At 39.6% G+C, this 13,486-nt stretch overlaps 1 protein-coding gene across 3 annotated transcripts in view; it reads left to right on the top strand.

The window, feature by feature from the left end:
• Nbn (nibrin) overlaps window positions 1–13,486 on the top strand; it is a 34,486-nt gene extending 21,000 nt beyond the window's left edge. For 2 of the 3 annotated variants that reach the window (XM_006237916.4, XM_039110890.2), the window contains 6 exons: window positions 3,951–4,392; window positions 4,948–5,016; window positions 7,783–7,935; window positions 10,188–10,301; window positions 11,877–11,926; window positions 13,121–13,486. In XM_006237916.4, coding sequence (XP_006237978.4) covers window positions 3,951–4,392; window positions 4,948–5,016; window positions 7,783–7,935; window positions 10,188–10,301; window positions 11,877–11,926; window positions 13,121–13,148 — 856 coding nt within the window. In that variant the 3' untranslated portion in view covers window positions 13,149–13,486. 3 annotated transcript variants of the gene reach the window in all.

Consider the following 13,486-nt stretch of genomic DNA (forward strand, 5'->3'; position numbering starts at 1 on the left):
TGGATCCACTGTAGATTGTCAGTGTCTTAGTAAGGGTTTCTATCACTTCAGCAAAACGCCATGACCGAAAAGGCACATTGGGGTGTAAAAGGTTTGTTTGGCTTATACTTCAGGTAATAATTCATCATTGGAAGAAATTAGAACAGGAACTCAAGCAGGGCTGGAACCTGGAGGCAGGAGCTGATGCAGAGACCATGGAAAGAATGCTGCTTAATGGATTGTTTCCTTTGGCTTGCTCAGCCTGCTTTTTTTTTTTTTTTTTTTTTTCTCTTTTTGATCCATCTGATAAGATATAGTTGCCCACCTAAACATACAAAGCCATGTACACATCCATCATCCATCCCTTAAGAACATTCATAACAACCTGTAAATATACAGAGAGGAATCTTAACATCAGCCTCCATGTTCTCTCCGAGGCTTCCCTCCTTTTCCCATTCCAGTCTCCTTCTCGTCCCTCAAACTTTTCTCCCACCCATCCTTCCTTCTCGTCCAATGACAGGCCTCGTTCTTTCTTGTACCTGCCTTCACCTGCGTAATGACATCATCCCACATTTCACTCTTTTTATCTAATTAAAAAAAAATAAAACTTCCTCAAATATAAGCTGAGTACAACCATTATCATTTTGTAATTAAAAGCATAAAATATACCTAACACCCAGTCCAATATTTTATCAGTTAAACAGAATATTTAGTTATTCATTCTAGCTTAAGAAAGGCTTAAAATGTATGTTATATCCTGGCTAGTTTGTATACTATCTGATAACTCTGATAAAAAGCCTGATAGGCTGTGAAACTATAATCAGTCTACAACTCCGTTAGAAATCTGAGAATGATCAAATATCTATACACATGGGAAGCCGAACACGGCTTCCAGAACTTAGAGGTTGTAGAGACAAATCTCCAGTAGCACAGTCCTCTGTTAGCAACATGTGAGCGCAAGTTTTCAGCTTTCTGGCCCAAAATCATCTGACAGACTCTTGAAATGCAGAAACCTCGAAGGGCTGATAATTCTGGCTCGGTAGAGATTATCAGCCAACAACTATTCTGCATAAGGTGTCCTTTTTTGGACAGTATTAGTCTGCAGATGAATCAGGAAGTTTCTACCCAATGGCTACCTAGCCACAAAGTATTCCCTCACCTGGAGGTAGAGATACTCAATTTCTTCATTAAATCTGCCAAAGGGGAGCCGTTGGGAGCAGATATGTCTCAACCAAAGATAAATAGCTTTAAATCTCATATTTTGTGGATTTCTGACGTTTTTGAAAGCATCATAAAATCTATATAAGGTAATCTGGTAAAGTTGTCCGTTAACTATCTTATTACCTTGAAAGTATTCTAACAAGCTCAGAGCCATGAATTTGCTATTTGTGCCTTAACTCACATGTATAATCAACTCAGAAGTTTGTAATGCCATCAATAGAAGGACTGGCTCTAAACCTTGTACTTTTAAATTTTTTAACAAATAAATTCTATACCAAAGTAAAGGTATGATTTAGCTTAATTGCCAAATGAGATTATGGCTGTACAACTCAATCTAGCTAATTCCTCCCTGTTAAATTATAGCCATTCCTAAATTCCTCATGAAAACAGCCTTAGAACAACCACTTTCAGCCCCCCAAAAGTTCAGGGAATTGTGGCGACTACTCTTCCATAACTTCTTCAAGCTGTACATGGGCGTTGAGATAGCCTTGGGGGTAGGGGGTAGGAAGAATGAAGCAAATATTGTAGCTGGATTTGTATCTTGACTGGACCCAGCTGAAAGTCCTTGAGACCAGGGATCCTAGTAGGTACATTCTGTAAAATATAATTCTCAAGACAAAAGTTTAGAATAATAATATCTTTTTGTTTGATTCTCTTGAATCTAGTTTTTAAGGTAGTCTCCCTCTCTCAAATCTGATGAGGTTTCCAGAGCCCAATCACTGTTTTTAAAAACATAAAAACAAAAACTTTCCCCCAGAATATTGTGTTCCCTAGTCTGTAACCAGGAAAGCTTGTATCTTGCACTCTCTCCCAGAGTAATAATATAACCATAAAATTCATATAAAGTAATCATATAACTCATAAAACCATTATGAAGATTAAACAATTTAAAAAAGGAAGTAAGCTAAACAATAGTGTTAAACAATTAGCCTGATAGGCTTTTCTAATCTGTCATATCAGGAAATTAACCCAAAATTCCTATGGAGCTCACGTTAAGAGAATCTGAACTTCTTATTGTGGAAAATATCAAAAATAACCACAAACCCTCGCTAACTGGCGTCAACGAGCCATATGGCCTTTAGCAGGTACATCATAAAACAAATTAAACACTTTCTATCAATTCTAATACCAATAAGCAACTTATCAAACCAGGACTTTAGCCCAAAATATATCAATCTGTCAAGCTCTCTACCCGAGCCTCAGATTTTTATTTAACCTTAATACCCAAAATATATCCATCTGTTAAGCTCTCTACCTGGAGCCTCAGATCTTTATTTAACCTTAATAACTTGTAAATATCACAATTCTCTACTTAGAGTCAGTGACTAATTCTCCCTATCTAAGTTCCAAACCATGGATTAAAATCCCCACACGATTCAGGTAATCTCTACTTTCTTCTTAAAAACAAACTTGTTCACCTTCTATTAATACCTGTCATTAAGAAGTAGCTTGTCTAACTAGGATTTCAACCCAAAATTCCCGTGGAGCCCACATTAGAAGGAATATGAGTATCCTGAAAGACTTTCTAAATAACTTTCTTTAAAAAGCAGTTTTAATCTCTAACTCTGAGCTGTCACTACTTATCTCACAGCAGAGGACCTATAGCCTGCTAGCCCAGGCTGTTTCTATTTCTTTGTTTAAAGTTCTCACACTTGAGACATCATGTGATTCAACATGGCGCTGGCCCCCTCTTACTTAGAAATTAAAACTTTCTCTCAACTCTTAGAATTACTAGTGGATTCTCGCCCAGCATGTTGATTCGCCATCTCTTGCTGTAAAATTATTAAAAAAAAGGCTGTCTTTTACCCTGCACTAGATCTGGCACTGAAGTGCCCCAAGATACCTGGTAGACATCTTCATCTCAGTCAGCAAAGCCTTTCACCGGCTTTGCTCCATCCCATATCACACTGCCGAAGGCTTCTCTCTGAGCCTGGCAGCAATCTCTCTACCTACCTAGTTCCCAAGGCAGGTTGCCACCATGCTAGAAATATACATCCCAATTCTGTGGCGACTTAGTGTCTCTGACCACCACCATATACTCTTAAACTTAAATCGCCACATGAAAGAACACACAACACAATAACCTCTGATCCAGTTGATAAGATATAATTGCCCACCTAGACACACAAAGCCCTGTACACATCCATCCCTTAAGAACATTCATACTTAGATCTTTGACAACCTAGAAGGCAGAGTTAAGTGTTACTCCTCCCAACTGTTGTACAACTTGTGTTAACCAAAATGTTTAGTACTTCTTGAGCGAATGATGCACTGTTGCATAGAATACTGTTAGCGACATGGTCTCATAGTATTCAGTTGATGTGTGTTCTAATTTTAGCCTGTTTGGCTTGATTTCTTGACTCCAGCTCTCATTAACTCATCAGGTTATAGTCCCAGGTATAAAGGTTTTAATTACCAATGGATTCCGAGTACTACTGGATAAGGTGCTGCCTTCTGCCAGTGGGCCCTGTGTATTTTTATGTAATTTCTCTTTTCCCTCACATTGATTTATTGGATGATTCTACATTAGCAGAGAGGACAGGGCTCTTCAATTGCTTTAACCACAGGATCCATTAGTTCTGTCAACACAGTAGAAAGAGTATGAAGCACATCCCATTGGGAAAGCTGGTTTTCTGTAATATTGTTAATAAAGTCAGGAGAAAGTTGTATATTACATGGACTGAATATTAAATAATGACAGATTAAACAAAATCCCTCATTCCAACTTTATTTTCCTTTTTAAACCTAAGGGAAAGGGATGAAGAAAATCCAGAACAGTCCTCATGCAAATCGTCAAGAGTGGAACTGTCTTGTTCTCTTTTAGAACAAACGCAACCTGCAGGACCCTCACTGTGGAAAAGCAAAGACCATGAGTCTCAGAGTGAGACTCTGGACAGGGCATCCAATGCCTCATCTGTGGGTGGAATAGACATAAAACCCAATGGGAAGAGTCCTGACAGTAAGTCATTTTCCACAGAAGATCTTAGAGCAAGAAAAAGAAAAGAAGTGGATTTGTCTACAGAAGAGGAAGTGTTGGAAGAGTTACTCAGGAGCACAAAGCCAGAGCTGGCAGTTCAAGTGAAGGTTGAAAAGCAGGAGGCAGATGTCAGCATCAGAAAGAAGCCCAGGATGGATGCAGAGAGGAATCAGCACCTGAACGGTGGCCCAGTGCCAGAAAGCAACAGCGCACTTGTAAGTAACGGTTTATTTTATTTTATGGGACGAGATCTCATGTTCCCAAAACAAAAAACAAAAACAGAACGAAGACTCCACCTTCTAATTTTGAGGTAATAGCTGATTCTCTTGTATGTGGAAGAAACGGTGTTGAGAAGATCGATGAGCCCTGCAGTCGGTTTTCCTAGTTACATGAGCAGCATGATACGCTATGGCGTCACTTACAGGAATGGTGTGGTTAACCAACCTTGCTCAGTGTTACGCTTATTCTTCATTTGCTCTTCTTAAACCATTTTGAGGATTTATATTTGTAAATGTTTATAAAGAAAGGTTGACCAGCACTTCGTTGATATTCTACCATCCCAGCCAGATATAGTGTCTTCATAGTTTTTTTACGATATAGATTAACTATTAATGTAATTTTCTGGCTATGATTTTATGACCTTATGTTGTATTTACATTTTGTTGGATATAATTTCCTTTTACTTCCAGGGTCCTAGCAGAATTGTCTTTGAGGTTTTTAAAGAGATTGTTTATTTATAACTGCTATGAACAGTGTTTTTTACTTTTTAGCAAGAAGATGAAACAGGAAAGAAAGATGAGCTTCAGATAGAAGCATGGTCAACAAAACGTGAAGTATCTGTAAGGAAATTCTTATTTTATTCTTACATTTGACGTAAGTCATCATATACTTTTCTGTCACTTTACTTTTTCCTTTTATAATTCTGCCCCATTTTGGGGTGTGCCTCTTCTGGAAATAGATTCTGCTAGAGCCATGAGACATTGAAGAGTATAGAGAATCTTAGGTTTAGCCCCTTCTTCTGTACTGCATGGACACAGTCTTGAGCAAATGGTTTTCTTAAGGAAAGTTGTTTATCAAAATCAAATTCGGTAATGGATATGTGGTACCTGTAAGTTCCAAAAGGACTAGGCCAGTTTTACTTAAGTAAGGTTCTGGTTACAATTCCATTATTGTCAGATGGGCCTTTATGGGGGCTTTTCATTTTCGTTCCTTCTATCTGCACTTATCTAACATATAAATTATACAGTTCATCAATTGAAAGAATGAATAGCTGGGTGTGGCCTATGCCTTTAATCCTAGTAAGGCAGAAGCAGGTGGATCTCTGAGTGCTAGGCAAGCCTGGTCTATGTAGTAAATTTCAGGTTAGCCACATTTTCATTGTGAGACCCTTTCTCCAAAAAAGAAAAAAAGAATTAGGATGGTCAGTCTTGATGTATAAGTATCAGGATGAATTAGATCAGGTAAGGATTAGATTAGAAGTAAAAAGAATTGCAGATCCAGGCTGTGAATATCACACATTATAGTTATAACTAAGTTCAGACACATCCTTGTTAATCAGAATAGGAACTACTATAATCAATACCTTTTTGTCAGTGAGAAAAGAGCATAAAAACCAGACTCAAGGAACTCTTGGAAAGCATTATCTGCTGATGGTAGTGTTTCCCTGTAAAATGGTGGCAAGGTGCCTGAAGCTGGCAAGAGCATGGTGGATGGGGCAGCCTGATTTGTTTCAACTTTGGAAGTGTTGAGTGTGTGACGTGCAGTTAGATGTTGTCATGGAAAATCGGGACCCTTTTATAACCTTCGTAGCTTTGGGCGCATCTCATCAGTTTGCTGCGCATACTTTTTTTATGCGATGGTTTTACTAGGAATTAATTGAGAAGCTGTACTGGTTCAGGCCAGCGGCATCTGGCCAGTGGCACGGTTTCGGGTGCAAGTTTGGCTTTGGTGAATGATGTGCCCTGGAGTGTCTCAGTCCATCCAGTGAGACAATCATCACTGATTGTCATGTACAATATACATTGTGATGCATATCAGAGTCTGATTGAAATGGCATGTATAGGGTAAGAGAGGATGATATTCAAGTTGATATATTGTTTACTTATTACTATCATCATCATTGCTATGCTCACAAGCTCACAAGGCACCCACCCCCGTTTCACCTTTCCAGTTTGCTCCAGATGCTGAAAAGTAGTTGAATGGTCCACACTGACTCACTTCAGTAACTTTTCGTGTAGTTGTATAACCTTCTTGGCCATGCTCTCTGATGGCTGCCACCACACTCCTTCTTTTCAAGCCCCCGCCTCTTTTGCTAAACCTCTTAAAGCATCATTGCATTATATGTTCACTGTATGTTTATGTGTCCCTGGGTCAAGTGTGTTGCATGTACTCTCTGCTGCCTGATGAGCCATTTTGAACTCAACAAACTCACTCAGATTTGCTTTTTGTCTGACATCCTTTTTTATAATATAAAATGAGCAGAAAATAGAAAGTCTTTATTAAAAATACAAAGCAGTAAACCTACATGTACCACCACGGAACTCTGTCCTAAGTGTAACTGTCAGCATCTTGGAACCATGAGAAGAACACACAAGCAGATGATTGGCACATGCCTGGGAATTATCGGGGTACAGTGAGAAACCCAATTGACCCCTCTTGAAAGTGACAAATGATGCTTTGAAAATCGCCAAATAAAAACAACTTTTTAAATTTAGAATTCTAAAAATAATTCTTCAAAAAGAAATCTCATTTTCAAACTGAGATATATGACGTGGTTTTTGTTGTTCTTCTTGTTGTTATATAAGCCATAAAAATTCCACTCTAGAAAAAAAATGTATAAAATAGGAAAAGGAAAATATACCTACATATAGCCCCACTATGAAAACATAAGGAGTACTTCTGAAAATAGAAAACCCTTTAAATTTGAAGTCAGAAAGAATGCTTTCTTGGTGTGAGTGTTTGTAAAATGCTGAAACACTAATAAATTACAGGCAAGCATGAAAAAATACAAAGCAGGAAATATGCATCACAATTCTATATTCGGTAATCACCTGTCTTAAGAATGTGTTTCAATCTCAGACAGCAGATTTTAACAGTGTAAAGCTGCACTTACTGCCTATGTGACAGTCGTAAAGTACATAAGCACTGAACCTCATTGAACAGAATCAGTTAATGACCACGTGTGTTCAGATTGCTTTCTAGATGTGTTAAAAAGATAAGTATAGTAGTTGGGGGGTCTATACAATAGAATATTTAATGGCATGGCACACAGTACTTATGGGAAAGAAGCAGAATGATGACACATGTCAGGAGAATATCTATAAGAAGGCAGCTTGCTGAAGTCGTGCCCAACCCTCCAGGTATAAAATACCGTGCAAATTACCGTCTTCTAGGTGGACATGCTACTGGACGTTTTCAGAACTGTCGAGCTCCTGAGTAATTTTCCGATTTTGAAAGAGATATGACTGATCCCAAACACAAAGTTTAGGTGCCAGAAACAACTCTGTTTTCCCTTGGGTGTTTGGGCGTTTTTCTGTAGATTTCTAAATGACAAGTAAATTTCCCTTCCCTTCTGATCGTATCTAACCATTTAATCTCCACTTAAGAATACTGACGAGCTTCCGGACAGCAGTGAGGAGCTTCCAAGAAAACTGCTGCTGACTGAATTTAGGTCACTGGTTGTCCATAATAACTCTTCCAGAAATCTGTGCGTACTAAATGGTCGTGGCGAACTGAAGAATTTCAAGAAATTCAAGAAGGTAAGTGTCTTTATTAACTCTGTCTTCAAAGGCCAGTGTTTGGATTGTTGAAACACCACTGGTACTAAATACAAATAAAAGGACTATTTAATGGATTATTGTGGTTTTTTGTTTTGCATTTTAAGTTAATTTATTTTTTGTTGTATGTTATGTGGAGGTTAGAAGACAGCTTACAGGAATCATCACTTTCCTTCCACAGTGTAGGTTCTAGAGTATGAAGTCTTGATTGTCAAGTTTGAAAACCTATTCTTTATCTTCTGTTTCAAAGTTAATGAAAAGAGTTGCTAAAACACAACACAAACTATTAATAAACATAGGACATTTAGAAATAAATGTACTTAATGATAATTTAGTTCTGAGGTGCTGTTGATCCAACTTAAGGATTAAGTAGGCTTTATCTCTTAGGACAGGATCATCCTGTTCTAATGTTGATCCGTGACTACTTGAAAACAGCATTCTTCACCTCAGGACTTGATGAAGATAAGAGATTAAGGGATAATATAGGTAGAACTGTGTACTCTGTCACTATCAGATCTGATATGTGTGCACTGTATTACATCACTTCCCTCTGTCACTGTCAGACCTGATCTGTGCACTGCCTTACATCACTTTCCTCTGTCACTGTCAGACCTGATGTATGCACTGTATTACATCACTTCCCTCTGTCACTGTCAGACCTGGTGTGTACACTCTGTTACATCACTTCCCTCTCTGCTGACAGACCTGATGTACGTGCACTGTATTGCATCACTGCCTTCTGTCACCGTCAGACCTGGTGTGTGCACTGTATTACATCACTGCCCTCTCTGTCACTGTCGGACCTGATGTGTGCACTGCTTTACATCACTTCCCTCTCTGCTGACAGACCTGGTGTGTGCACTGTATTACATCACTTCCCTCTGTCACTGTCAGACCTGATGTGTGCACTGTATTACATCACTGCCCTCTGTCACCATCAGACCTAGTATGTGCACTGTATTATATCACTTACCCTTCCCTTTACTCCCCAAGTCCTCCCAATTCTTCCCACTCCTTGTCACACTCAGAGCCTCTTTTTCTTCCATTGTTCTCCACACACAAATTAATAAGTACAACCTACTGAGTCCATTTAGTGGCACTCCTTGGGACTGTGAACACTAGTCTTTAGAAAGGAGGCTTCCAGATAAATCCAATTCCGTTTTTCTAACTCTTGAGTCTAAGCTCATGGGGTCTTCAGCAGTGGGAATTTATGCAGCTTCTGGAAGCAAGCAGGGCTATGGCGATGGCGACGGTCCATATTATTTTGGGAATTGCTTGGGTTCCTCTGACCAACAACTTACAAGGAGGTTTCTCATATCTGGTACTGGGGTTTTCGTTAGTGTATGCCTCTTGGAGGGAACATTTTTTTACCCTAAGTAGAGTAATTTCATTTAAAAAAAAATACATGAACATGTGCACATGTGTGCGCACATGCTCAGACACATTTACACACTTATACTTGGAACTTCTAATCCTCCTGTCCCCACCCAGTCCTGTGTATTGAGGTTCCAAGAGCGTATCATCCATGTGTGCCCTTCACCCATGCTAAGCAGACACTCTGCTCCTGAGCTGTAGTTCTGATACTGTTACTCATTTTATTTTAAAACATTTATGCGAGGTTTTTTTGCTTGTTTGTTTACTTATTTTGTGTGTAAGGGTATGCACATACCACAGCATATATGTCTGGAGGTCACAGGACAACATGCGGGTTATGTCTCTTCTTCCACTAGATAAGCCATGGGAATTGAACTCAGGTTGACAGGCTTGGTGGCAGGCACCTTTATCCCCAGAGCCAGCCCCATTTTTGCTTTTTGTGAGAGAGTATTACATGAAGTATGAGCTTGCCTGCAACTTGATGTGTACTCAGACTGCTTTAAACTGTGTAATCTTCTTGCCCCAGCCTTTCAAGTGCTGGAATTATAGGTTAAATTTTGAAATACTTAGAATAAGATACAGTGTTTTAAACTATAGTTTGCTTTCCTTGGGTTGCTTTGATTACTAGGTAACGAATTAAAGCAATCCTAGCGGCCTATCTGGCTGCACAGTAACAGCAGAAAAGGGTGGAAACACATGGATCTGCGCAGGTGTATATCTCTGTCTCATTTTCACTAAGAGATTTGCACCTTAGACGGTTATGCACAACTTACGCTGATTGTATTTTCTTTTTTTTTTTTTTTTAAAACTAGTTATCTTACTTTACGAATGTGTTTACCTCACTGCTTACTCTTTTGCAGGCTACGTGTCCTGGAGCAGGAAAGCTTCCACACATTATTGGAGGATCAGATTTAATAGGTCACCATGCTCGAAAGAATACTGAATTAGAAGAGTGGTTGAAACATGAAATGGAGGTGAGTGGGAAGTGAGGCCCTTGTGCTTGGGCTCGCATTTTAGCCTTTTGTGACTCTTTTTGTGTGGGTGATACAGATGCATGTGTAAATATGTGTAGGGCAGGGGTGGGTCGGGGATGGGAGGCTGTGCACATGTGGCAGCCAGAGGTTGATTTCAAGCATTGTATTATTCCCTACCTTGTTTTGTATGTTTTGTTTATTTCTGAGACAGGGTCTCTCACTGAACCGGGAGTGCTGGCTGCTCAGCCATCTCCTGCCTGGGTCTTTTCCCTGGTGCAAAGGTTCCTGGTGTGTACCCAGCTCTTACGTGGGTGCCAGGGCTCTGAACTCAGGCTGTCATACTTGCACAGCAAGCCCTTCATCCACAGAGGCATCTCCCTGTAAATATCTTACAAACAAACTCAAGTGTGACATTAGTTCATCCATTTATGAAAATCATCCCATTACAGAGCATTTAGATTACTCTCTATTTTTCCATATTTATTTTAAGAGAATTACACATTTTTGTTAGTTAAAAGCAAGTGGGATCTGAGTAGATTAATCGTAATTCCTGATGTAAACAGAAAAGAAAGACTGAAGCCAAGGAAAATGGAAGAAAGCGTGGCGCTGAGAGAGATGGCCGCAGGGCATGTGTGTAAACCGTCCAACTGGAGCTGCCGTCCAGCGGTTCTGAATCCCTCTTCTGTTTCCTGAGCTCTGTCATTTTCCTGTTTTCTCTGTCGTGTCCTTCTGCAACCCCCATAAGATTTTATCAGTCTTACTATAATTTTGGTAGTTTCTCTGGGTTGTCGCAGTTTACTGTTTCTGTCTTCAACACTGACCGTCCACATCCAGCGTGGAGTTCTAAAGACGTGGGTCTTTTCACTGCTGAGCCTCTTTTGTTTTCCTCAACTCTTCCTATTTTCTGCATATAGTTTGCCAATGAATCCAATACCTTATCTATTTTTTATTGTTTGTCTTACGAGTACAAATGTTTTATGAATGCACATTCTTTGCTGGCAGTGCATAAAATAATGAGGAAGGTAAAACCTAAATCCAGCTTCTCTTTGTTGAGGAGGGTGAGAGGCAGAGGCAGAATGAGAGCAAGGGAAAGACCAAGGAGAAGGGAGCCGCATGGCCCCCCAGCGTGCTCCCAGATGCTTGGGGGAGTTAAACGATGAGATAGCTGCTGGCCTTTCCCATCTTCTGTTGGTCTCCCTAGGCATTAGAGAGGGGCTGCATCTGTGTTGTCTGTGCACTGTCAAACGCCTGGTTTGTTGCCGCAGTGGTTTCGGCGCTCGTCCAGCTGCTGCATACACACACCTGGGCACACCACATGGTGACATCGTGCCCCAGGTTTACCCTCACCACCTCGTCTGTCATGGGGACTCTTGTTCTTTACCCTTTCTCTCGTGCTGCAAACCCATCTTAATTTTCCTAAAGTTTCCTTAAACACCAAGTAAATAGTGAAGAAACTGACCTTGAAAGTGACTGGATGTAGACAAACAAATGGAGGGTGTCTTTCTAGGCAGAGGGAGTGATCAGTAGTTACGCGTTTGCTGCTGAGTTAATGAGTCATTGTGTTAACTCTGACAGGTACAGAAACAACAAGCGAAAGAAGACTCTCTTGCTGATGATCTGTTTAGGTAAGATTTTACTTTTCTCCCACGGCCATTTGAGATATGTAGATATAATTCAGTTATGTGGGCTGGAGAGATGGCTCAGTGGTTAAGACCACTGACTGCACTTCAGAGGTCCTGAGTTCAATTCCCAGCAACCACATGGTGGCTCACAACCATCTGTAATGAGATTTGATGCCCTCTTCTGGTGTGTCTGAGGACAGCTACAGTGTACTCATATATAATGAATAAATAAATAAATCTTTCATTCAGTTATGTTCGTGACAATTAAATATTTGTTTCTTCTGACCTTATAAGAGGTATGCAATGTAAAGGATGTTTGACTTTTAACTCGTGTATTTTAATTATTTGAACACATTGATTAAATTTCCTGGCTAAAGACTTAAGGTTGATTCAGTTTTATCATAAGGTGTTTAAATTTTGCATGTTATCTTTCAGGCAAAGGAAGATTCCAAAAGTATTTCAATCATCAGTCTGTGTGAGGTTTTTGTTACAGGAGAATGAAAGGAACAGATTTTGAAATCAGACAATTAAGAGTCCAGACCATTTGTCTAGTTTTAATTTGAAAATGCATAAAAATGAAAGATTGGATGAGAGATCCAAAACTGGTTGTGTTTGCTTTATGTCAGGTTTTAGAGAGTTGTGAAGAATTTATAATTTAATATATTCAGAGATTTCTAGAAACCCAAACAACTTTGCAGTGGTTATCTCTCGAATACTAATGAGCTACCATATCAGGCAGACGCCGGCTGCGGCAGAGTGACATTCTTTCTCAACCTAAAGTACAGGGTGCATTAATCTTTCTTAAACATACTTACTGTGTGCATGTGCACACATTTATCCATAGCTGCGTTTGTGCACACGTGTGTTGAAGCATGCACACAGTGAGTGTGTGGAGTTCAGAGAACAACTCTCAGGAGCCAGCTTTCTCCTGCCACGTGGTCATGGGGACTGACCTCAGGGCTCCGGGCTCAGCAGCAAGAACTTTAACTGCTGAGCCATCTTGCCACCCCCACTTCTCCTTGCAACCAGTTTTACAATTTCATTGACTCGATAGTTGATAGTGTAAGTAAATGGTAAGAATGGTGACAATACTGACTTTTCACAAGTACAAGAAGAGTCCATGAGACATCTGCTGCCTGACAGCCCATTAGTGGAATCCCTACAGAAATGTCCTTTAACGATTTTTTTTCTTTGCAGATATAATCCTAATGTAAAAAGAAGATAATTGAACCTTATAAAGAAAGCTAGAGAAACACATTTCTACTTCAGACCAACTGGGATACGTGAATATAGTACATAGAAATTACCAATGCTTTAAGGCTTCAGTTTATTAAATAAAGCAAATTCCATTCCTTTTGTGTGGTCTCTGGGGTAATAAATAATTTCCCCCCTCACTTTAAATGTGTTTCTTACTAAGTAATTACCACAATCTTAGTGTCCAAAATCCTGAAACTACATTAAGGGTAAGACCAAAGTCTCTTATCCACTAGCTGATTGATTTCCACTGTGGGTTGGGGAGTTATATCTATATACAAATAATAAATACAGATGTAGATGTACTTA

Source organism: Rattus norvegicus, chromosome 5 (assembly GCF_036323735.1).
Source record: "Rattus norvegicus strain BN/NHsdMcwi chromosome 5, GRCr8, whole genome shotgun sequence".
In the NCBI taxonomy this organism is placed as follows: Eukaryota; Metazoa; Chordata; class Mammalia; order Rodentia; family Muridae; genus Rattus; species Rattus norvegicus.